The sequence below is a fragment of the Amblyraja radiata genome, chromosome 3, assembly GCF_010909765.2.
Source record: "Amblyraja radiata isolate CabotCenter1 chromosome 3, sAmbRad1.1.pri, whole genome shotgun sequence".
Lineage (NCBI taxonomy): Eukaryota > Metazoa > Chordata > Chondrichthyes > Rajiformes > Rajidae > Amblyraja > Amblyraja radiata.
In genome coordinates this window covers 116398436-116421642 of record NC_045958.1, presented here as the reverse complement: position 1 = coordinate 116421642, position 23207 = coordinate 116398436, and the positions used below count along the sequence as shown (strand labels likewise).

General features: G+C 43.0%; 1 protein-coding gene across 5 annotated transcripts in view; it reads left to right on the top strand.

Moving 5' to 3' along the window:
- Positions 1–23207, top strand: part of arhgef28 (Rho guanine nucleotide exchange factor 28) — a 170323-nt gene that overhangs the window by 84217 nt on the left and 62899 nt on the right. For all 5 annotated transcript variants that reach the window (XM_033018665.1, XM_033018662.1, XM_033018660.1 and 2 more), the window contains 4 exons: positions 1028–1119; positions 9004–9186; positions 9492–9629; positions 13265–13413. In XM_033018665.1, the coding sequence (XP_032874556.1) occupies positions 1028–1119; positions 9004–9186; positions 9492–9629; positions 13265–13413 (562 nt within the window). The remainder of the gene's footprint in view (positions 1–1027; positions 1120–9003; positions 9187–9491; positions 9630–13264; positions 13414–23207) is intronic.

Below are 23207 nucleotides of genomic sequence, written 5' to 3'. Positions count from 1 at the left end.
AAAGTAATTAAACTGAGACTTATCCTAATCTCTCAGCCGTTGCTGTACATGGAAATTTATGGAGTAATTTATGGAGATGTGTGAGTGGTGTCTTTGAATTAATTCACAAAAGCACTGGCAAACAAATGTCAATACATTTTAAGACTTCTTTAAGCATGCATGCATGTGCAAAATCGCAAATCGATTGCAGATATGTACGGATATGCCAACATTTTCCTATAGTGACACGAATTTTCTGCTAGACCGCAGTAAATTGGTGATCATTTACATTGCTGTGTCATCCTGATCAAAGGGTCCCTCATTTAATTTAGCTGTCCTCATTTTAGGTGTAAGTGGAAGTACTTCAATTGAATTGGTCTCTTGAGAAAACACCAGGGACAACTTACAATTTTACCGAAGCCAAATAACCTACAAACTTGTGTGTCTTTGGGACCTGGGAGGAAACCGGAGCCCTCAGAGAAAACCCACGCAGGTCACGGGGAGAACGTACCAACTCCGTACAGACTGCACCCGTAGTCAGGATTGAACCCGGGCACTGTAAGGTAGCAACTCTACCGCTGTGCCACCGTGCCACCCTTGTTTATGTTAAGCCAATATGTGCTGAAATGTTGAAGAAATACAGCTGCTTCAGTTTGTAAGATTTCTAGCACTGATTTCTTCAATTCAATCGTTTTCACTATTTATTACACAATAACCATATATGTTGAAACTCAATGAAACGTGGTGTTCTCCCCGTGACCTGCGTGGGTTTTCTCCGAGATCTTTTGTTTCCCCCACAATCCAAAGACGTACAGGTTTGTAGGTTAATAGGCTTGATAATAATTGTAAATTGTCCCTAGTGTGTGTAGAATAATGTTAGTGTGCGGGGATCACTGGTCGGTGCGGGCTCGGTGGGCCGAAGGTCCTGTTTCTGCGCTGTATCTCTGAAAAATACATCTTGTTCTGCATTGTAAATGAAGACGTATTATTGATGTAGCAATATCTTTTTTAACGCTCCTTTTGGTACTTCTTGGTCTCATTTATACAGTTGCCCTGAGGAGGAGGAGGAACGATTAAGTGAATATGAAGAGGACAAACGAATTGCTGAGGCTAGAGCTGCCAAGACCAGGAAATTCCAAGGTATTTGCATTCTGGCTGTGCTGTTCCCTGTTCCATTTTTTTTCAGTAAACAAATTAAGTGCAGTTTCAGGAAAACACTTCTGGTTTTCCATAACAGGAATCGATTCGTATAGAAGCATGTAAAACAGATTTATCTGGATAAATTAAGAGTAGATATCTTCGGTCTGATAAATGCTGGACTTAAACACAAAGTACGAAAATTAGCACTGTTAAAATTGTCAATGCAGGAAAACAAAACGCACTCTAAATGTGCATGACATCATCTTAATTCATTTGATGAGTGGAATGTTCTCATAATAAAATATGTTTTATCACGGTGCAGAGAAAATATAATGATTTTTTTTCCTACCCTTTTAGACAAATTGCATGATTCTCTGATTTGTGGCAAATTTAACCAGATGATTTCAGAGGGTTTGAGAATAGTGGCCATTATTAATGTGTTAAGTTTAGTTTAGAGGTACAGGAAGGAAACAGGCCCTTTGGTTCAACATGCCGTCCAGCGATCACTCGTACTCTAGTTCTATCGTAGAACTTGTCATAAGTAATATTTTTCTGGAAGCAATACTAAAATGCAGCTTCTCCAAAGTTGTACCATCTCCATGATCTGAGCTTCTGAAGTGTAACCTGTGCTTATTTTTTTTTGTGATAGCACATGAAGTACCAGCACCACCAAAAACTTAAAAAGTTGTTTTTCAACTTTTCCAATTTTTAATTTAAATGCTCTTCAATTTTAAATTATCAATTCTAATACAAAATCATTCCTAGAGTTAAAAAAAATAAAATCTCAACAGAATAGGGCTGTACATTGATGGAAAAATATTCAATTCAATTCAATTCAATTCAACTTTATTGTCATTACACAGATACCAGTATAGGTACAACGAAATGCAGTTTAGCGTCTGGTCATAGGCATAGTGCAAGATAGTAGAAGTAGAAAATAAAAATACAGAATAAGCATACAATAGAGTAAAAGAGTACTGGTTAACAATAATAATAATAATGGATGGGATTTATATAGCGCCTTTCTAATACTCAAGGCGCTTTACATCGCATTATTCATTCACTCCTCAGTCACACTCGGTGGTGGTAAGCTACTTCTGTAGCCACAGCTGCCCTGGGGCAGACTGACGGAAGCGTGGCTGCCATTCTGCGCCTACGGCCCCTCCGACCACCACCAATCACTCACACACACACACATTCACACACAGGCAAAGGTGGGTGAAGTGTCTTGCCCAAGGACACAACGACAGTACACACTCCAAGCAGGATTCGAACCGGCCACCTTCAGGTTGCCAGCCGAACACTCAGCCCATTGTGCCATCTGTCGTCCCCGATGTGTGGAATGTGGATGGATTAGAAACAAAACTGGTACATAGGCAAATACTGTAAACAAATGGGAGAGACTAAAGATATTGTTGATAAATGAGACTGAATTTTTAATTAAAATGTGTAATGATTCTAATTAAAATTAAAATCTAATTAAAATAGTCAAAGTGCATCTATTATCTACACCAATGGCCTCCCGGTTGTCAAATACTTTAATTCCCCTTCCCATTCCAACATTGACCTTTCTGTCCTGGGCCTCCTCCATTGTCGGAGTGAGGCCAAAGCAAATTGGAGGAACAGCATCTCATATTTCGCCTAGGCAGCTTTCAACCCAGGGGTATGAATGAATATTGATTTAGCACACAACAAATGCTTTTCACTGTACCTCGGTACAGGTGACAATAATAAAATAAAATAAATTCTGGGCTGATCGGGAATCAAAATATGAGTAACCAGGTCATTTACGCTGGTAAGACAAAGTCAAGGGAAAAAAACAGGCAAGGATTTGAAAGAAAAAAGTGAGGGTTTCTTGATCAGCGCGGGTCAGGGAGCACAAAAGTGATCGGGATTTCATAGGAGTCTGAAGAAGGGTCTCGACCCGAAACGTCACCCATTCCTTCTCTCCAAAGATGCAACCTGTCCCACTGAGTTACTCCAGCATTTTCTGTCCATCTCTAGTTCTATTTCGCCAGGATCAGAGATGAGATTGGAAAGTGGTCTCAGAGACTCAGGGTCAGCCAGGATTTTATTGAATGGTGGTGCTGGCTCAAGGGACTGAAAGGCCTCCTCCTTTTGCTAATTCTTATGACTGTGTTTGCATTTGTTTGGATAATGACGCACTACATGCCCACATTCAACATACTTCGGCTGAAATGTTGAATCATTTAGTTCTGATTATCTTGTGAAGAATGCAAAATATGCAGACAATGATGTAAATCCCCCTGGGATACTGGATTGGTGCCAGCTCTGCAAAGCTGAGTCACGCCAACCCAGCGAGAAAAATGGTCCTAAACTGGATTTTTAATGTAGGAAAAACATTGACGTCATGTCTCTGTTCCCTAACCATTGACTCTAGAACATAGAACATCGAACAGTACAGCACACATACAGGTCATTTGGCTCACAATGTCTGACTGCCTGTTCCACCCAGTTACTCCAGCATTTTGGGTCTTTCTTCGGGGTTTGATATGAATTAGGAGTCAGACAAAAGCATCTGAATTGCCACGATTTTATAGAGATTGGAACTTGCAGTTCTGCCCAAGTGTGTGTTGATATGGCCAAGGGTAGAGCTCAAAAGATCTACGTTACAACTTTCGCCAACTGTTACGCAGAGGAAACAAATGCAGATGGGGAATGTTGCAGAGGTGGCGATTTTGATATGTCATTTGAGGCTTATCTCAGGGTCAGAAATGGCATTGCGTTTACAAAGAATCCGCTTGCTTTCAGATAGTTGCCATGGAGCGAGAACAGACTTTGTGACAGGAACTGAAACTGTTTTTTTTGTATTGGCCCCTTATGTACTTAGAGAAAATTTCTACGCATTGACGGTGGGGCAAGTGGTGCACTGATTTAAAAGCAGCAGAACATCAAAGGTGGTGGTGACAAGGTGTTGAAAGCACACATTTAGAAGTTGATACTGTTTGTGTATGTTGTTGCAAGGATTTGCACTTAGTTGAGAAATATAAACAGGCCAAGGCTATATCCTTGGGAGTCACAAAGTGAGTGGTGTAGGTGTGAGAAAAGAGGCAACTATAGCTAGTTCTGAGGCTATGACAGCATTGATTCAAAGGCAGGCTGGTTTATTCCCAGTTAGTTGGACAATGGTTCAAGAATGTAGATGGGAGTGGTGTGATTAGTCGTGTCACAAGCTTCACATGACCCGATGGAGGTGAGGAGTGGAAAATCTGCTTCGTCACAATTGCAGAGGAACATCATTAGTGCGTAGACAGATTATGTAAGTAAATTATTTTGGTACTGGGCTGGGCAGAAATCAAATTACAGGGTTTATAGACAATAGGTGCAGGAGTAGGCCCTTCGGCCCTTCGAGCCAGCACTGCCATTCAATATGATCATGGCTGATCATCCCCAATCAGTACACCAATTTAAAGCCAAATTCGGTTTAAAAAAATTGCATAAATTTAGGAAGCTCCATCATTTTCAGGAACATTGGAGAGGAATGGTTTAGGTTTATTATTGTCAGGTGTAATGGGGTACGTGAAAAACTTTGCTTGCGATCAAGTGGATGTGGAGAGGATGTTTCCACTAGTTTGAGAGTCTAGGACTAGAGGTCATAATTCATAATTAAAGGACGTTCCTTTAGGGAGGAGATGAGGACGAATTTCTTTAGTCTGAGGGTGATGAATCTGTGGAATTCATTGCCACAGAAGACTGTGGAGGCCAAGTCAATGGATATTTTTAAGGCGGAGGTAGATAGATTCTTGATTAGTAGGGTTCCTGGAAGAAGGCAGGAGAATGGGGTTAAGAGGGAACAACAGATCAGCCATTATTGAATGGTGGAGTAGACCTGATGGACTGAATGGCCTAATTCTGCTCCTATCACTCATGAACTTATGAACATTGTTAATTGTCTGCAGATGTACCCACACACTGTGCTCCTCTGGCCTTTTGTACGATCTTCAGTATTGCTGTGCATTGCTTCCTACCAGCACTCACAGTAGCTTGGCCATTCTTCAGTTCCACAACAATAGTCATGGACTTATACAGTTTGGAAACAGGCCATTCGGCCCAACTTGCCTACACTGGCCAACATGTCCCTGCTACATTAGTCCCACCTGCCTATGCTTGGTCCATATCCCACCAAACCTGTCCTATCCGTGTAGCTGTCTAACTGATTCTTAAACGATGAGATAATCCCAGCCTCAACTACCTCCTCTGGCAGCTTGGTCCATATATCCACCACCCTTTGTGTGAAAAGGTTACCCCTCAGATTACTGTTAAATCTTTTCCCCTTCACCTTGAACCTATGGCCTCTGGTTCTTGGTTCCTCTACTCTGGACTGGAGTCTGTGCATCTACCCGATCTATTACTCTCATGATCTTATACACTTCTATAAGATCACCCCTCATCCTCCTGCGCTTCAAGGAATAGAGACCCAGCCTTCTCAACCTCTCCCTATAGCTCACACCCTCTAAACCTGGCAACATCCTCGTAAATCTTCTCTGAACCCTTTCAAGCTTGATAATATCTTTCCTATAACATGGTGCCCAGAACTGAACACAATATTCTAAATGTGATCTCACCAACATCATGTACAACTGCAACATGACCTCCCAACTTCTATACTCAATACTCTGGCTGATGAAGCCCAATGTGCTAAAAGCCTTTTTGACCACCTTATCTACCTGCGACTTGACCTTAAAGGAACCATGCACCTGCACTCCTAGATCCCTCTGCCCTACAACACTCCCCAGACGCCTATTCATTCACTGTGTAGGTCCTGCCCTTGTTAGATGTCCCAAAATGCAACACCTCACATGTCTCTGTGTTCCATTAACCATTCCTCAGCCCAACTGGCTAATTGATCAAGATCCTGCTGCAATCTTTCACAACCATCTGCACTATCTGCAAAACCACCCCCTTTTGTATCATCAGCAAACTTGCTAATCTTGCCCTGTATGTTCTCATCCAAATCATGGATGTAGATGACAAACAGTAATGGGGCCAGCATCGAACCCTGAGGCACATCACTAGTCACAGGCCTCCAGGCCGAGAAGCAACCTTCCACCATCACCCTCAGCTTCCTTCCATGAAGCCAATTTGCTATCCATTCAGGAATCTATTTGGATCCCATGCAATCTAATCTTCCAGAGCAGCCTACCATGCGGAACCTTGTTGAATGCTTTACTGAAATCTATGTACTCAACATCTACAGCTCTGCCCTCAACGACCTTTTTGGTCAAGTCTTCAAAAATCTCAATCAGATTTTTGAGACACGACCTCCCAGGCACAAAACCATGCTGACTATCCCTAATCAGCCCTTGCCCATCCAAATGCCTATATAAAATATCCTTCAGAATACTCTCTAGTAACCTTCCAGCAACAGATGTTAAGCTCACCGGCCTATTATTCCCAACATTTTCCCAGCAGCCCTTCTTGAAAAGAGGCGCAACATTTTCCCCCCTCCAGTCTTCCGACACCTCTCCTGTATTTAAGGACGACTCATAAATTTCAACCAGGACTCCCGCAATTTCCTCTCTAGTTTCCCACAATGTCCATAGATATATCTGATCAAGCCCAGGAGATTTATCTACCTTCACCAGCAAGAGGGGTAAAACGGAAAGGGAGCGCACCTGGGACGCCAGGTGTTGCTGTTGAGCCCTCTGAAGATGTCATGGGCCTATCAACGAAACACCAAGGAAGGAAGGTGTCCACCGTATGACCCCAATGAAGTCTTTACCCCTACCCCCACTCAGGTTATTAAGAAGGTGCCAATTATAGTAGGGATTGTAATATCAAGTCCTATAAGCTCAACATACATGATAGTACCTTCAGTACCTCTTCGACGTTAACACTGACTGCTCTCAAGACACTTTCAAGTTCCTCTGTCCTACTGTATTTCTCCTTGGTAAATACAGAGGAGAAATACTAATTTAGGACCTTACCCATCCCCTGTGGCTCCACACAGAGGTGACCACTTTGATTCCTGAGAGGTCCCACTCTCTCTCTAGTTACCCTTTCCCCCCTTATGTATTTATAAAATACTAGACTAAGTGGGACCCGTTGGGTCCCAGCATCACATGGGAGGGCTGGTCACCAACACAATATTCCACCTCCCCACCAATTCCAATATTGCTTGCCAGTGGGGGGGCTGTCTGTTGTGCTAGTATGGGTGTTGCGGGCCGAAGGTACTGGTTTCCAGAGGGCTAGTATAGACATTGTGGCCCGAATGGATTCTTGGGCTGGCATCCAACTGTTGCAACGATTTTAAAAGCCAAGCCAAGGCGAACAATTGGGCTGCAGCCACCTGACAACCAAAATTCATTTTGTGAACACAAACTTGTTAAAAAGGCGAGGCAAACAATTGGGCTGCAGCCACCCGACAACCAAAATTCAATTTGTGAACACAAACTTTTTTAAAAGGCGAGGCAAACAATTGGGCTGCAGCCACTTTACAGCCGCATCGAGGGGACTCGCCGTGGAGTAGAAGTGCGTTCAGTGTTATTCGCAGCTCAGAGAGCCATGACCCTCTCGCTTACTGGGTCTGGCAGAGACTGAGTGAGGCACGACACTTCCGGGTTTTATAGTCCCTCCCTCTGCCGCCAGCGGGGGCAGCAGAGAGAATGGGTAATTTTGTAAAAACATTAATATCTCTCTCATTTTTCATCGATGGGAAAAATCCTCTGGTCCCGGAAGGTGGATGGGGGTTCTGAGCGAGGTGGCTAAAAATGATGGTCGTAGGTGGCGGCGTTCTCTCGGAAAACGCGCCAAAAGTGGGCCAAAAGCGGTCAAGATCAGACTTTTAGTAATATAGATTTCAGGATTGTTCTTAATGCAACCGGCCAGAGCTATCTCCTGGCCCCTTTTTGCCTTACTGATTGCCTTTTTCAGTTTACTCCTTAGTCCCCGAAACTCCTCCAGGGATGCACTTGATCCCAGCTGCCTATACCTGTCCCATGGCTCCTTCTTGTTTTTGACCAATGCCTCAATTTCCCTCGTCAGCCAAGCTTCCTGACTTGCCCTTCACACTTAACAGGGAGGTACATATCCTGAGCAATACTAAAGCAAATGCCACTGGTTGATGAAGTCTGTCACAGCTGTGAAGAGTTGGTTATGCTGTTTCCTTCCTCACGCTCCTACTCCTCAACCCCCACCACATCAACAGTCTGCAGGAGAAATCATTAAAGAATTCAATTCAAGTATAAATATTTTGTATCTTCACCTGGACTGAGCAAAATGGTGTATAGACAGGCATTTGTATTTCGCCAGAAAGAGCTGGAAAATTAATGAAATATGTAACACCCTAATAACAATTGTCATTCCTGACTCTACAACTCTGATGGTAAACAAAAATGCTGGAGAAACTCAGTGGGTGCAGCTTGTCTCCGAAGGGAGGAGGAGAACTTCTTGAAAGTAGGCATACCTTGAGGAGATTTCGCAGTGAAGTAGGCAAAGTGTTTAAGAAGGAACTGCAGATGAACATACCTTGAGGAGATAATCTGCAGTTCCTTCTTAAACTCTACAACTCTGATGTTGTGTTAATAATAGACATATCATTACCATTTCTGACGCATCCATATTTCTCGAGATAAATGTATTAAATCTACTGTTTGGACTTGCAAATAATTAGCATCATTTTACAGTATTCTGAAAATGATGTGGGTATTATTCCAGGTTTGTGTATTCATTCTTTCTATACAGAATTGACTAATGTTCTATTTTTCCAAAGTGGTAGGATGGTTGAAGGGGATAAGTGAACCATTATGCAGTTGCATTGCTGTGCAGAGAGCACATAAGATTATGTTAGTACAGTAGATAGTTTCATGTTAGCATTCCCAACAGCATGTATATGTGTTTGTGACTGCCGATATTGCTGTCTAGAGCGGCTGGGTGTGCAAGATCAGTTGATTTGCACATGTTTGGAGGAGAAGTTGCAGATCCATACAGACATGATTGGAAGACACGGCAGTGAAGAAGTAAATCAAGAGGCCCTTCTTTTGATTAGACCAGATACGGTTGAACTTCCACAGGCTGGATTTTTATTGACCGCTGCAGTCAGGGAAGGTAGGAATTTTGTCATTTATGTCTATTTTGCCTTTTTGTCATTTTGACTATTTATGTCCAAAAGGACATCTTATTAAAATGTAAAAAATATTCAGATTGATAAAGTTTCTTGTTTATAAAGAAGTCTAGCTGAAAAGCGACACAATTGGATTATTCTTGTGTTTCATTGTCTTCTTTTTTTAACCTTTTTCTATGGTTTGTATGGAAACTTATTATCTATTTTATGTAAAGCACTTTGGTGTCAATGCGAGTTGACAAAACGTGCTATATAAATAAAACTTACTTACTTACTTCTCATTTCATAGCTGAGAGCCTTCAAACTGCACTGACATCTCAGCCATGCAGCTATGCTGGGCAACCATTGGAACATTTGGGAGAACCAGTGATGCCAAACAAGCTGGATGTGTCTGGGAACGTCATCCATTATTCACCACCTTCTGTGTGTAAGTAGAAACTAAGCTGGTTACAGGGGATTAATGAACATTTACACAGTTATCAGATAGAAAAACTCAAGACTTAGAAAAACTTGTGCATGCCTTTATTACTAGTAGGCTAGATTATTGTAACGGTCTCCTTGCAGGTCTTCCGAAAAAAACTGTCAGGCAGCTACAGCTTGTTCAGAACGCTGTTGCTAGAGTTCTAACAAAGACCAAAAAATTTGAACACATTACACCAATTCTTAAATCCTTACATTGGCTCCCTGTATGTCAGAGAATTGATTTCAAAATCCTGCTGCTCACCTATAAATCACTACATGGTTTAGGACCAAAGTATATCACTGACATGCTTCCACTATATAAGCCTTCTAGACCGCTAAGATCTTCTGAAACCAATCTGTTAGTGATTCCCAGAGTAAATACAAAACATGGGAAAGCAGGATTTAGTTACTATGCAACAAATAGCTGGAATAAACTTCCTGAAGATTTAAGACTTGCCTCAACTTTGACCACTTTTAAAACAAGACTGAAAACTTTTATGTTTACTTTAGCTTTCAGCTAAATCTTAACTACATTGCACTTTTAACTTTTGCACTTTTTATAATGCATTTTTAATTTTGCTTTTCTTTTCTTTTAATTCTATTTTATTTCATTTTATTATTTCATTTTATTGTATGACATGTTTTTATGTGAAGCACTTTGAGTCTGCCTCGTGTATGAAATGTGCTATATAAATAAAGTTGCCTTGCCTTGCCTAACCATGTTATTTGCAAAGAATAATGGGGAGATTTCTGAAAGAAATTGTCTGATTTACAATGGAGATGATTTTCTACGTGTTTCATCTCTCCAGCAGTAAGTTTGATGTGTTAAAGCAATAAAGACATGGTAATGATCATAACATGCAAAGTAAAATAAATGAAATCCTATTAAATTAAGTTAGAATTATAAGACACAGTACCATAAAATTGTTGAATAACTTTATTATACCATTTGGCACAGGTCCATCTTTGCGGTGTGATTGTGCTTATTTAGCAATATGTGTTCTTAGTCTTAATCAACTTTACATCTTCTTCTAACTTCTAATTTCTAACAAGTAGGCAAGTAGCCCTTGCTTTCCCCCTCTCTCCATCCCTTCCCAGTTCTCCCACGAGTCTTACTGTCTCCGACGACATTCTATCTCTGTCCCGCCCCCTCCCCTGACATCAATCTGAAGAAGGGTCTTGACCCGAATCGTGACCCATTTCTTCTCTCCAGAGATATAACCATATATCAATTACAGCACGGAAACAGGCCATCTCGGCCCTTCTAGTCCGTGCCGAACACTTATTCTCACCTAGTCCCATCTACCTGCACTCAGACCATAACCCTCCATTCCTTTCCCATCCATATACCTATCCAATTTATTTTTAAATGATAAAATCGAACCTGCCTCCACCACTTCCACTGGAAGCCCATTCCACACAGCTCCCACTCTCTGAGTAAAGAAGTTCCCCCTCATGTTACCCTGTCTGTCCTGTCTGTCTGCCTGTCCTGCTGAATTACACCAGCATTTTTGTCTACCTTCGATTTAAACCAGCATCTGCAGCTCTTTCAAACGCTATATCTTTTAAGATATACTAATACAGTTTTATGTATTTTGCCATTTTATTTTCAATCTCTCTATTCCTCTCGTCATTTTCTCCCTCCCCAATCTATTAAACATATTTCCAAATACATGTGTAAAGTTATGAATGTACTTAGGATACATGCATTAATACTGGCAAAATTATACTTCTTTGGATTTATTCCTGGCAGAAGAGGATTTCCTATATCTTATAAATGAGCCACATGTTTGTTAAACGATTTGCTTGAATACTTTCAGTTGAAAAACAGGCATCATTCTTTCAAGGCTATTGGTGTTTTAAAATGTAATATAATGCATGTGTTCAAAGTAGACGCATAGAGCTAGTTAGTGATTTTATATAATTCCACGCTCATGTCCATGATCATGCAAGTTTTAGAAAAGAAAGTGTATTGTTTCAACTTTTCCCTCTGGCGTCCTCTCAACTTTCACCCACTTTCCCCACCACCGTCAAGCCAAGCGAGAAATACAATTGATTGTGACAAAATGTTACTTTCCCCTGAGAGTCGTTTGTCTCTTTGCCTTTGTTCCCTGTTGGAACAGGAACATTGGTTAATCCAATATATATTTGGCAGTCCTATGGTTTCTGTATGTACAGGAAGCGACCTTGTATTACAAAAGCTTGTGAATTAAAGAAAGATGTGGACTCTTGAGGGGGTGGTTTACGATAAGTGTTCAGAAGTATGCGATAGTGGTGGGCATGAATGCAAACGCTAATTAATCTCTTTGTTGTCACAAATTGCCACGTTCATTAAGAGCTTGCAGTGTGGTTGGGACAATATCAAGTTCCTGCACTATATGCGATCTTTAAGTTTGAGAAGGTGGTCAAGGTGAAGATATAACTTTCGTATAAGTTTGATTGGTTATGTTCACTTGCTCTTAATACAGTGCAATATTTAATACAAAATGCCAGCACAACTCATCCTCATCCACAGCTCAGAGGATTGGGTAACTGATAATGAATTGAGCAAGATTGTCTCTCTCTCCCCTGACTCTTAGTGGGAAGAAAGGTTTCAACCTGAAATGTCACATATTCCTTCAGAGATTCGGCATGACCCACTGAGTTGCACCAGCATTTTGTGTCTATGTTCGGTGTAAATCATCATCTGCACATAATCGGCTTTGAGCTGGTGTTGGCTGCATATTGCCCATGGTTTGAGAATGTTCCCAATGTTGGGTGAGTCCAGAACCAGGGGCCACAGTCTTAGAATAAAGGAGAGGTCATTTAAGACTGAGGTGAGAAAAAACTTTTTCACCCAGAGAGTTGTGAATTTATGGAATTCCCTGCTACAGAGGGCAGTGGAGGCCAAATCACTGGCTGGATTTAAGAGAGAGTTAGATAGAGCTCTAGGGGCTAGTGGAGTCAAGGGATATGGGGAGAAGGCACGGGTTATTGATAGGGGACGATCAGCCATGATCACAATGAATGGCGGTGCTGGCTCGAAGGGCCGAATGGCCTCCTCCTGCACCTATTTTCTATGTTTCTATGTTTCTAGAACCATGTCATGTAAATAGGATTTTGCACTGTGTTATAACAGCTGGATGGTCTTGTTTTGAGATGTATCTGTGGATTAATGGGGAATAATCGGGTTATGAGAGAAGAGAGACAGAGAGATGAGGTACTTTAATTGTCACATGTGACAAGTCACAGTGAGACGCTTTGTTTTGCATACCTAGGCATGCAAAGAGTCGCCACGTAAAGAGTGCTGACAAAGTTACAAAGTACCCCTTTGTTTGCCCCAATGGCCCCCCCACCACCTCCCTTAGTTCTTGACGCCCCCTCCCCCTCAGCGCCCCCGGTCCCCCTTACTTTTCAGCGGCCCCCTCACGCCAGGTCCAGTCCTTTGTTCTCGACGGTTCCCGAGAAGGCATGGGAATGGGATTAGGAGGGAGAGATGGATCAGCTATGATTGAATGGCGGAGTAGACTGGATGGGCTGAATGGCCTAATTCTGCTCCTATCACTTATGGACCTTATGACCTTATGGATAAAACATTTATTTTTTTGTATGGCATATTAGCACCGGACTCCAAGAACCTAGATATGAATCGACCAGTCATAGATTCTGCAACGAGACCATCAGAAAATGCCCTGTCCGGCTCCGATGCTCTGTTTTTGCAAGGAGACAGCGAACTCTACCCGCGTAGGCCGGAAAGCTACATGCAAACGGTAAGTAACAACACAATCCTGACTAAGAATTGATAGCTTTTTTGATTGCCAATGGGCATGAGACTGGCCGACTGAACAGTGACTGCAGTGTTGAAATGTCCTCTTCCTTTTGGAGGATGTTGTTATGCTTCATTCCATAACACTCTTCAAGGCAGAGACATTTGTTATGAATTATAGTTGGATCAAACCTATAAGCTAGAATTTTGGCTTTCTGGCTTGTTTGTAACTTTCTTGAATTTATTTTTCCTTTGGATATTCCAGCACAGTAATTCATTGTGGCTTAGTAAGCGTTGTTTCAAATTGAGCTTTTTTTAATCCTCTTCAAATCTACTTTTTTTTTGTGCAGTATGAACATTACTTTGTTCTCCCTCTCTGTGTAAGTTGGACATAATATTTTATTCACTGTTTATTTCTCAAAATAAACCTTTTAACTTCAATGTGGTTGATAATACTTGCCAAAAAAATTGGAAACATCGGTTGGATTCATAAATGGATTTCAATTTGCAGTGACAGTTTGCCCTATGTTTCATTATTGATTCTATTATTGAGTCAAATTTACTTTGAATAAATGTCCTTTATACCTTGTATTATCTGGAGTATAATTTACTCTTAATACTGAAGGTCTGAAGAAGGGTCTCGACCCCGAAACGTCATCCATTCCTTCCCTCCATAGATGCTGCCTGCCTGTCCCACAGAGTTACTCCAGCATTTTGTGTCCGTCTAATAATGCCCCTGTCCCACTTAGGAAACCTGAACGGAAACCTCTGGAGACTTTGTGCCCCACCCAAGGTTTCCGTGTGGTTCCTGGAGGTTCCCGGAGGTTTTTGTCAATCTCCCTACCTGCTTCCACTACCTGCAACCACCTGCAACCTCCGGGAACCGCACGAAAACCTTGGGTGGAGCGCAAAGTCTCCAGAGGTTTCTGTTCAGGTTTCCTAAGTGGGACAGGGGCATTTCTCTTAATACAGTTCCATTCGATCGTCTGCCATGTCCAGTAAATTATTAACAGTGTAGGAAGAGAATTACATTTTTCTTTGGATTTTGCTTTGTAGATAGGAGTTATTGTATCCAATTTTACAAAGGCTAAATCAACACAACACTGCAGAACGATAACATAGAACACCATTGCAAACATTTCCAAACATTTTGCATTATGAACCGCTTATGTTCCCATTGATATGTTTCCATCGCTTTGTACATATTGCAGGCTCTGGTTACTAATTATTCTTGGAGTTCTAAATAAAGATTAATACGTCAGTAGCAAGAATGGTAAGAAGAGCCAACTGCACATAATTAAAACAAGACAAACCACTGTATGGGAACAAGTTGTATAGCTCTGCCAAAGATGTATGATGTCCCAATGAGTCTCTCTGACACTGTGTACTCTATGACTTTGTGACTCTTAACCTAGAATGATCAGTGCAAATGTAACGAAGGAAACTGTATTTATTAATAATAATAATGCCTTTATTTATATAGCACATTTTTAGTCAACTTGCATTGACCCCAAAGTGCTATTAGACAGAATGCATGTGTTATCTATATTACTAAATCTCTGATCTTGACCGCTTTTGGCTCTCTGTGGTGTGCTTTCCGAGAGAACGGTGCCACCTACGGCCGTCATTTTTGGCCACCTCGCTCAGAGCCCCTCTCCGCCATCCGGGACCGGAGGATTTTTCCCATCGATGAAAAATCAGAGAGATATTAATGTTTTTTTAAAAATTCCCCATTCTCTCTGCTGCCCCCGCTGGCGGCAGGGGGGCGGGACTATAAAACCCGGAAGTGTAGTCCCTCACCCAGTCTCTGCCAGACCCAGGAAGCGAGAGGTTCACGGCTCTCTGAGCTGCGAATAACAGTGAACGCACGTCTACTCCATGGTGAGTCCCCTCGATGCGGCTGTAAGGTGGCTGCTGCCCAGTTGTTTGCCTCGCCTTTTTAACGAGTTTGTGTTCACAAAATGAATTTTGGTTGTCGGGTGGCTGCTGCCCAATTGTTTGCCTCGCCTTTTAAAAAAGTTTGTGTTCACAAAATGAATTTTGGTTGTCGGGTGGCTGCTGCCCAATTGTTTGCCTTGGCTTGGCTTTTAAAATCGTTGCAACAGTTGGCTGCCAGCCCAAGAATCCATTTGGCCCACAATGCCTATACTAGCCCTCTGGAAACCAGTACCTTCGGCCCGCAACACCCATACTATTGCAACAGAAAGCCCCCCCCCCACTGGCGAGCAATATTGGAATTGGCGGAGAGGTGGAATATTGCGTTGGTGACCAGTTTTAAGTTTGGGACTCTTCATCAATCTGAAGCACGGATCTGACCCGAAGTATCTCGACCTGAAACTTCACCCATTCCTTCTTTCCAGAGATGCTGCCTGGCCCGCTGAGTTATGCCCCAGTCCCACTTTGGAAACCTGAACGGAAACCTCTGGAGACTTTGCGTCCCGCCCAAGGTTTCCGTGCGGTTCCCGGAGGTTTTTGTCAATCTCCCCAATGGTCGAAAGTGGTTTCCGCTTCTTCTATGTTCTGCCGATTATTTCAAAACATTCAAAACCGGCCGCGACTAAAAATCGGTAATTTTTTAGTCGAAGCCGTTTGCGATGCTTGTTGAAGGTAGTTGCCGGAGGTTGCAGGTAGTGGAAGGCCTTACCTCCCACTACCTGCAACCTCCGGCAACCACCTTCAACTAGCGAAAACCACTTTCGACCATTAGGGAGACTGACAAAAACCTCCGGGAACCGCACGGAAACCTTGGGTGGGGCGCAAAGTTTCCAGAGATTTCCGTTCAGGTTTCCTAAGTGGGACAGGGGCATTACTTCAACATTTTGTTCTACCTTTGACCTGAAACATCGTCTGTTCAGGGTGGCTTTGAAAGGGAGTGATGACCATTTTGCAGATTGCACGCTTTGGAGGTTGATAAGGATGACAAATACACTCGTTATCATCTAATTGAAACGTGGGGTATGGATGGGAGCAAAGGCATTGGGGTAGGTCAGAAGCTGGCACGTTTCTTGCAATCGGGTTGGAGGACAACCATGGAGTTGAGTCTGAAAAGGGTCTCGCCCCGAAATGTCGCCTATTCCCTTTTTCCAGAGATGCGACCTGACCCGCTGAGTTACTCCAGCATTTTTGTCGATATCTTCAGTGTAAAACCAGCGTCTGCAGTTTCTTCCTACAAACGGAGTTGTAACGCTGCATGGCAAATTACATTTCACTGCACCCTATGGTGCATGCGACAAATATATTTGAACTTGAACTTGAACTTGAGTTGAGGTGCTGTATTGGGAAGTCGTTTTTTCCTGGAGTAATGTGTAATAACCAAGGTCATGAGAACAGGAGCCTACACTTGCCACTTGGAGAGTGGAAGGAATGCCTTAGAGATCAGGAATTGCTGGGGGATAGTGATCCTATGGTGGTGCAAAGAAAGACCTAAGAGGTCCTGGTACTTTGGTAAGAACATCACACAGTCCTGGGAAAGGCCCATGATGGTCTCTTACAAAACATCTTTGTCCAAGTTCCATCCAATGCTCCAAAAGGTAATAATGTTATCCAGTACATCCTTGTTGCATTAATCACAAGGGCTATTCGCTGCAGGAAATGCCAGGTCAAATTTGAGGCAATTTATGTGGATGTGGTTGTCATCATCTTTTACTCCAGGATTTTCCATTGCATTTCAGTGAAAAATCAGCTGGGTGGGTGTGAATTTCCAGAGAAAAGTCTGATGTTAGAGAAGGAGCAGAAAGATGTGATTAACTTCTCATTGTCCATAATTCAAATGCACACTAAACCCAAGGGGACGAAGGGCCTATTTCGAAGACACGGTGACGCAGCGGTAGATTTGCTGCCTTGCAGCGCTTGCAGTTACCGGAGACCCGGGATCGATCCTGACTACGGGTGCTCGTCTGTACGGAGTTAGTACGTTCTCCCCCATGACCTGCGTGGATTTTCAGTTTCCTGTTGCAGAGTTTCAGCTGCTTCCTGGAGTAAAACATTCACGTACTAGTTTTAAAAAAAAATTATTTTCCTTTGAGCGAGAAAATCTTATTCCTACAAATGAACAGCCTTACCATAATTAGAAAAATACTATATTATTGCAGCTACTTCACCAAACCGGTTACCAGCAATGGTAAGAAAATCTTATACCTCAATAGACGAGCCTAGCTTAATAAATGGCAGGGCGGCACTTGGCGCAGTGGTAAAGTTGATGCCTTACAGTGCCAGAGAGCCGGGTTCAATCCTGACTACGGGCGCTGTCTGTACGGAGTTTGTAAGTTTTCCCTGAGACCTGCGTGGGTTTTCTCCGAGATCTTCGGTTTCCTCCCACACTCCAAAGACGTACAGGTAGTAGGTTAATTGGCTAGGTATAAGTGTAAATTGTCCCTAGTGTGAATATGCGGGATCGCTGGTCGGCGCGGACCAGGTGGGCCGAAGGGCCTGTTTCCACGGTGTATCTATAAACTAAACTAAACTTGCGATGTGCCCCATACTTTGGCAAGTACACACTAAGGGTTAACACTTTTGTGAGGAGAGGGAAAGGTATTGAAATAGTTGGAAAAACTAGTTTTAACAAAGACAGTTGCTTAGAAATATTAGTTATCTGTTTTGGTCATACTGCATGAAAATGTAGTTGGGATCGAGGCCCAAGGCATTCTATGTATCATTCATCAGAACATTAAAGGCTCATTTACTATTGTGTTGTATCACACCTAATTGTTCCTGCCAGCTTTCGCAGGAACTAGGAAATTGATGTTGCCTTATGCATTTCTCTGTGGATTGTCACCTTGTCGTGGTGGAGAAGCTTGTGTGGACCTGAGATCCTGAGAGTGATGCTGTCTGGAGCTTTGCTCCTGGTAGGGCCACCCATGGCGGTAAGGTCGAGGCGGAGGTCTCTGACAATGAGCATTCCAACCAAGACCTCAACGGTGGAACAGGCAGAGGATGATGGCTGACCTTAGTGGAGCATCACAACAGCTGGGAAGGCGGATGAAGGCTGCAGCAGAAAAGGGTCTCCGGTCGTCTTGGACTCCATGCCACTGGATCCTGACCCAGATCTATCAAGGACCGTGGGGTGGCTGTCTGTGCACCAGTCTCCCCACGTTAAATAAAGTCACGCACAGGCGTCCTCCATATAGGAAACAGCACCCTGGAGACACCCATGGTCAGCCATGACCGAAGGGGGCCTAAGCTATGTATTTGTAATGACTTAAACAACAAACCTTCCATAAAAGTGTGGCATCCCTGACAGCATCTTCTGGATCTCCACATGAAGCAATTGTCATTTTCAGTCGGACAGAAAAAAATAACAACTTTAGAAATAAAATATTTATATATTCATCTTTGTTAATAATCTTGGCCAGAGGATTTATTAAAATCAAAAATTTTCAACTGATAGAAGTACACCCTGCAGTTGTTAAAATTCTCACTCTGTAATATTTACACCTTGCAACTTGTACTGACTTTTCTTTTCTGTATGAGGTGCATTGCGAGTTAAGTTTTGATCTTGGAATATAAATTTGGCAGTGTGCTGTTTGTGGTTCTCGGCCAGGGTTTGAAGTTGTGTGGGATTAGAGAGTTGACCTTTGAAATCTCAATCATAGGCATAGACACAAAATGCTGGAGTAACTCAGCGGGACAGGCGGCATCTCTGGAGAGAAGGAATGGGTGACCTTTAAGATCGAGACTCTTCTTCAGACTGAAGAAGGGTCTCGAGCCAAAACGTCACCCATTCTTTTTCTCCAGAGATGCTGCTTGCTCGCTGAGTCACTCTAACATTTTGTGTCTATCTTCGGTTTAAACCAGCATCTGCAGTTACTATAGAATACAATACAATACCTTTTATTTGTCATTTGAACCTCACATGAGGTTCAAACGAAATTTGGTTTCTGCAGCCATACAAGAAAAGAACCAAGACACACACCAACACAATTTACACAAACATCCATCACAGTGAGTCTCCTCCTCACTGTGCTGGAAGGCAAAGTCTTGTCTCTCCCCTGCTCTCCATTCCTCTCCCGAAGTCGAGGTCAAAGCTCCCGGCGGGCGCTAGTAAGTCCGCGGCCACTCAAAGCCACGCCGGGCGATGTAAGGCCCTGCCCCGGGTCTTGGTGTTGGAGCCCCCGGCGGGCGTTAGCAAGTCCGCGGCAAATCAAAGCCGCGCCCGGTGTTGTAAAGCCCCGCTCCAGGTCACTCTCAACCCCGCAATTCGGGCGGGAGAAGTCGCCGTTGCCGGTGCCCCGCAAAGCAGTCTCCCACCGGGGACCCGCGAGCTCCCGGTGTCACCATCCACCGGAGTCGGGTCGCAGCAGCGCGCCACCGCAGCTCTCCACGCTCCGAAGCTGGTCAGCTCCACGGAGGTAGGTCCGCAGCTCCACAGCTCCACAGCTCCACAGGCTCCGTGACTTGAGCCTCCAGGTCATTCCGATTGGAGGCCGCTCCACGGCGCTAGGCCCCAACGGCAACGGAGACCCGACAGGGAAAAGGTCGGGTCTCCATGCAGGGAAGAGATTTAAAAGTTTCCCCCACCCACCCCCCACCCCCCACCCCCCACATATACACATTTTAAAACCCACGACAAACTAAACCCTCAACAGGTCAAAAAAAAAAAAAATACACAGACAGACTGCAGAGGCCGCTGCGACGTTGGTCGCGCCGCCCACTCAATCACAAGCATGCTGTTGTGCAGAATAATGTCCAGCTATTGTCAATCTCTTCCCTAAGAGAAGAGTCAGTGCTCACCTTACTTGATCTTTATATTTATGACCAATTTTCAGTAAATGTCTGTAGTTGGATAGTGGGTTGCCTCCTAGTAAATTGAAAATGAAGAAAGGGAAAGGAAGAACATTCATTGATTTAGTAGCAATTAGCTTGTTTAAACTCGTTTGAGAAGCAGCTAGGCAGGCACATGGATAGGACAGGTTTTGAGGGATATGGGCCAAATGCTGGTAGGTGGGACTAGTGTAGCTGGGACATTGTTGGCCGGTGTGGGCAACGAAAAACATCGCAACCAATTAATGCAAAACATGACCCCACAAATATCATAAAATAAATAAGTAAGTAAGTAAACTTTATTTATATAGCACATTTTAAGTCAACTTGCATTGACCCCAAAGTGCTTCACATAATTTAAATAATAAGTTCTATTGCAAACCATAGAAAAAGGTTTTAAAAAAAAGAATAAAAATGGACACAACATATTACAGAGTTCAACACAAACTTCCCCCCACAGCAGAATCAAAACATTTCCACTGTGGGGGAAAGGCACCAGAAAGTTAAGTCCTCTTCCTCTGTGAAACACCCGAGGTCAGGGCCCATCTGTGGCCGTGCAGCCAGTCCGATGATTTTCAGGGCCCTCTTGCCGTAAAGATGAAACATCGGCGTCGGGTGAAACATTCCTCAGCGGCTTGGAAAAGTCTGGAGCGGCTGTCCCCTCCCCGGAGACCGGAGACCGCGGCACTCGTAGTACTCCGGCCGCGCCGGCTGGAGCTCCGACCCCGGCGAACTCGATCCCTGGCTCTGCGGCACTCCAAATCCAGCACCGCCCGCGGCCGAACGCCCGCAGCCACAGCTCCGCGATGTTGGAAGTCGGCGACCAAAGCGCTCCGGAGCTTACCGCACGGCGACCCGGTAACCAATTTTTCTTTTAATGAAGCTGGTTAGAAGGTAAAGACGGGCCTCCTAACTCTTCTTCAAAAAAAGTGCCATGGGTCTCTTTGAAATTAAATTTCTACTTAATGGATCATCTAAAAGATGGTGTCTCTGGTAGAACAACAGTACCATAATACTCCTCTAATAATGTATGCGTCAGGCTAGAACTTTCATGTGGGTGGAATGTGTTCCAATGTAAAGAAATTGTAGTTACTTTTGTTTTCATTTTGTTTTGTTTAATTATTAGCAGAAACTGAAATGCCAAATTGCTTTCTCTTGTATTTGGCCATGGTTTGACTTCCTACTTTTCCTATGTCTGAACAAAGGGCAGTGCCCACTTGCATTTATATAGTGGAAGTTTAATTGAACCAACGTTTACTCTCGACCAAGGTTGGGAAACAAAAGAACTGGTCAGAGCTGTTGGACTTAGGGATGGTGGAAGGTGAAGACTTTAGTTTTAGAAGGGAATTCTTAAACTTGTGTTTTTGTGCCTTCATGAAAGGACATTAACACAGATGCCAAAATTGGGAGAGTGCACAGCAGAATAAAAGGACATTGACTGAGTTCATGGACATTTGTAAAGCTGGATATGATCACAAAAGTAATGAGGTGCAGAACTGAGGAGAGATTTGAAGATAGTTTGAAATGTTAAAATTGGGACCCTGGTAGGACTGGGGTCAATAAAGGCAAGCGAATACATTCAAGGTAAGTGAATAGAACGTAGTGGGGTTTAGGATTGCATCTTGTTGCAGGACTGGATGCTGAACGGCATTCTGTGGAGACATTAGACGGGTGAAGAGTTTGGGATGTTGGGGAACAGTTAGAAGTCATTTTAACTTAAATTGTTTTACAGGCTAAAGAAAATTTACATATTTTAAATCTATTTATTTTAGAAACAAGGAACTGCAGATACTTGTTTACAAAACAAGACACACAATGCTGGAGTAACTCAGTGTATCAGACAGCGTCTCAGAAGAACATGGATAAGTGACGTTTTGGGTTGGTATTCTTCTTCAGACTGGAGAAGGATCTCGACCCAAAACATCACCTAATCATGTACTTCAGAGACCCACTGAGTTACTCCTCCACGTTGTGTCTGTATTTCTTTTGTTTGCCACAAGATGGCAAATGGTAAATAAAGGATAATTTATAGTTCATTATAATTTTTAGGTCTAGCTTTAGGCTTAGATTTATTATTGTCATGTGTCCCGAGGTACTGTGAAAAGTTTTGTTTTGCATGTTGTCCAATACAATCAGATAATACTACACGTAAATATAATCAAGCCAAACGCAAGTAGAGAAAATTGAAAGAAACAGAATGTGGAATATACCTCTCACACGGTAGTTTTTAGTTTTAGAGAAACAGGTATTTCTATCACTGGTTGGCCCACCGAGTCCGCACCGACCAACAATCCCCGCTCATTAACACAATCCTATATACATCAGGGACAATTTTACAATTTTACCCAACCAATTGAACTACAAACGTAGACATCTTTAGAGTGTGGGGGGAGCTCCCAGGGAAAACCCATGCCGGTTACGTGAAGAACGTACAAACTCCGAACAGACACATAGTCAGGATCCAACCTGGGTCTCTGGCGCTGTAAGGCAGCAACTCTACTGCAGCGCGACCTTGGAGCGCACTAGTTCCAGATACAAAGTCCAATGTGCATAATGAGGTGAAGGAGAATCAGACTATACAGTGGCTTGAGGAAGGACCGTTCGGAAACCTGGTAACGGATGGGAAGAAGCTGTTCCAGAAGCTGTCTGGTGGTGCATGCTTTCAAGTTTCTGTATCTCCTGCACAACAGGAGCAAGGAGAAGAACAATCACCTTTTTTTTTTGTTGCACCGTCTGAATTTCAAATTGCTTATGACCAAGTTTTTTTTCCCCCCAAGACATAATATTGATTTTACAGGATTCAGCAGTATATTGTTTGGACAAGAAATTAAATTGATTTCTTGACAATGAAGTATTACATGTTCCTGGAAATAGGATCACGTAGTACTACATAATGCTAGTTATATCAGTGTAGGTCGTGTCATAAATTAAATCAATCTAGAATACATTGCAATTGTAGCCAATTCAAGTCATAATCATGCTTGTCTTGGCATGAATCATCTTTGTTGCCCTGACATGGTTCCTGCAATAGAGACTCGC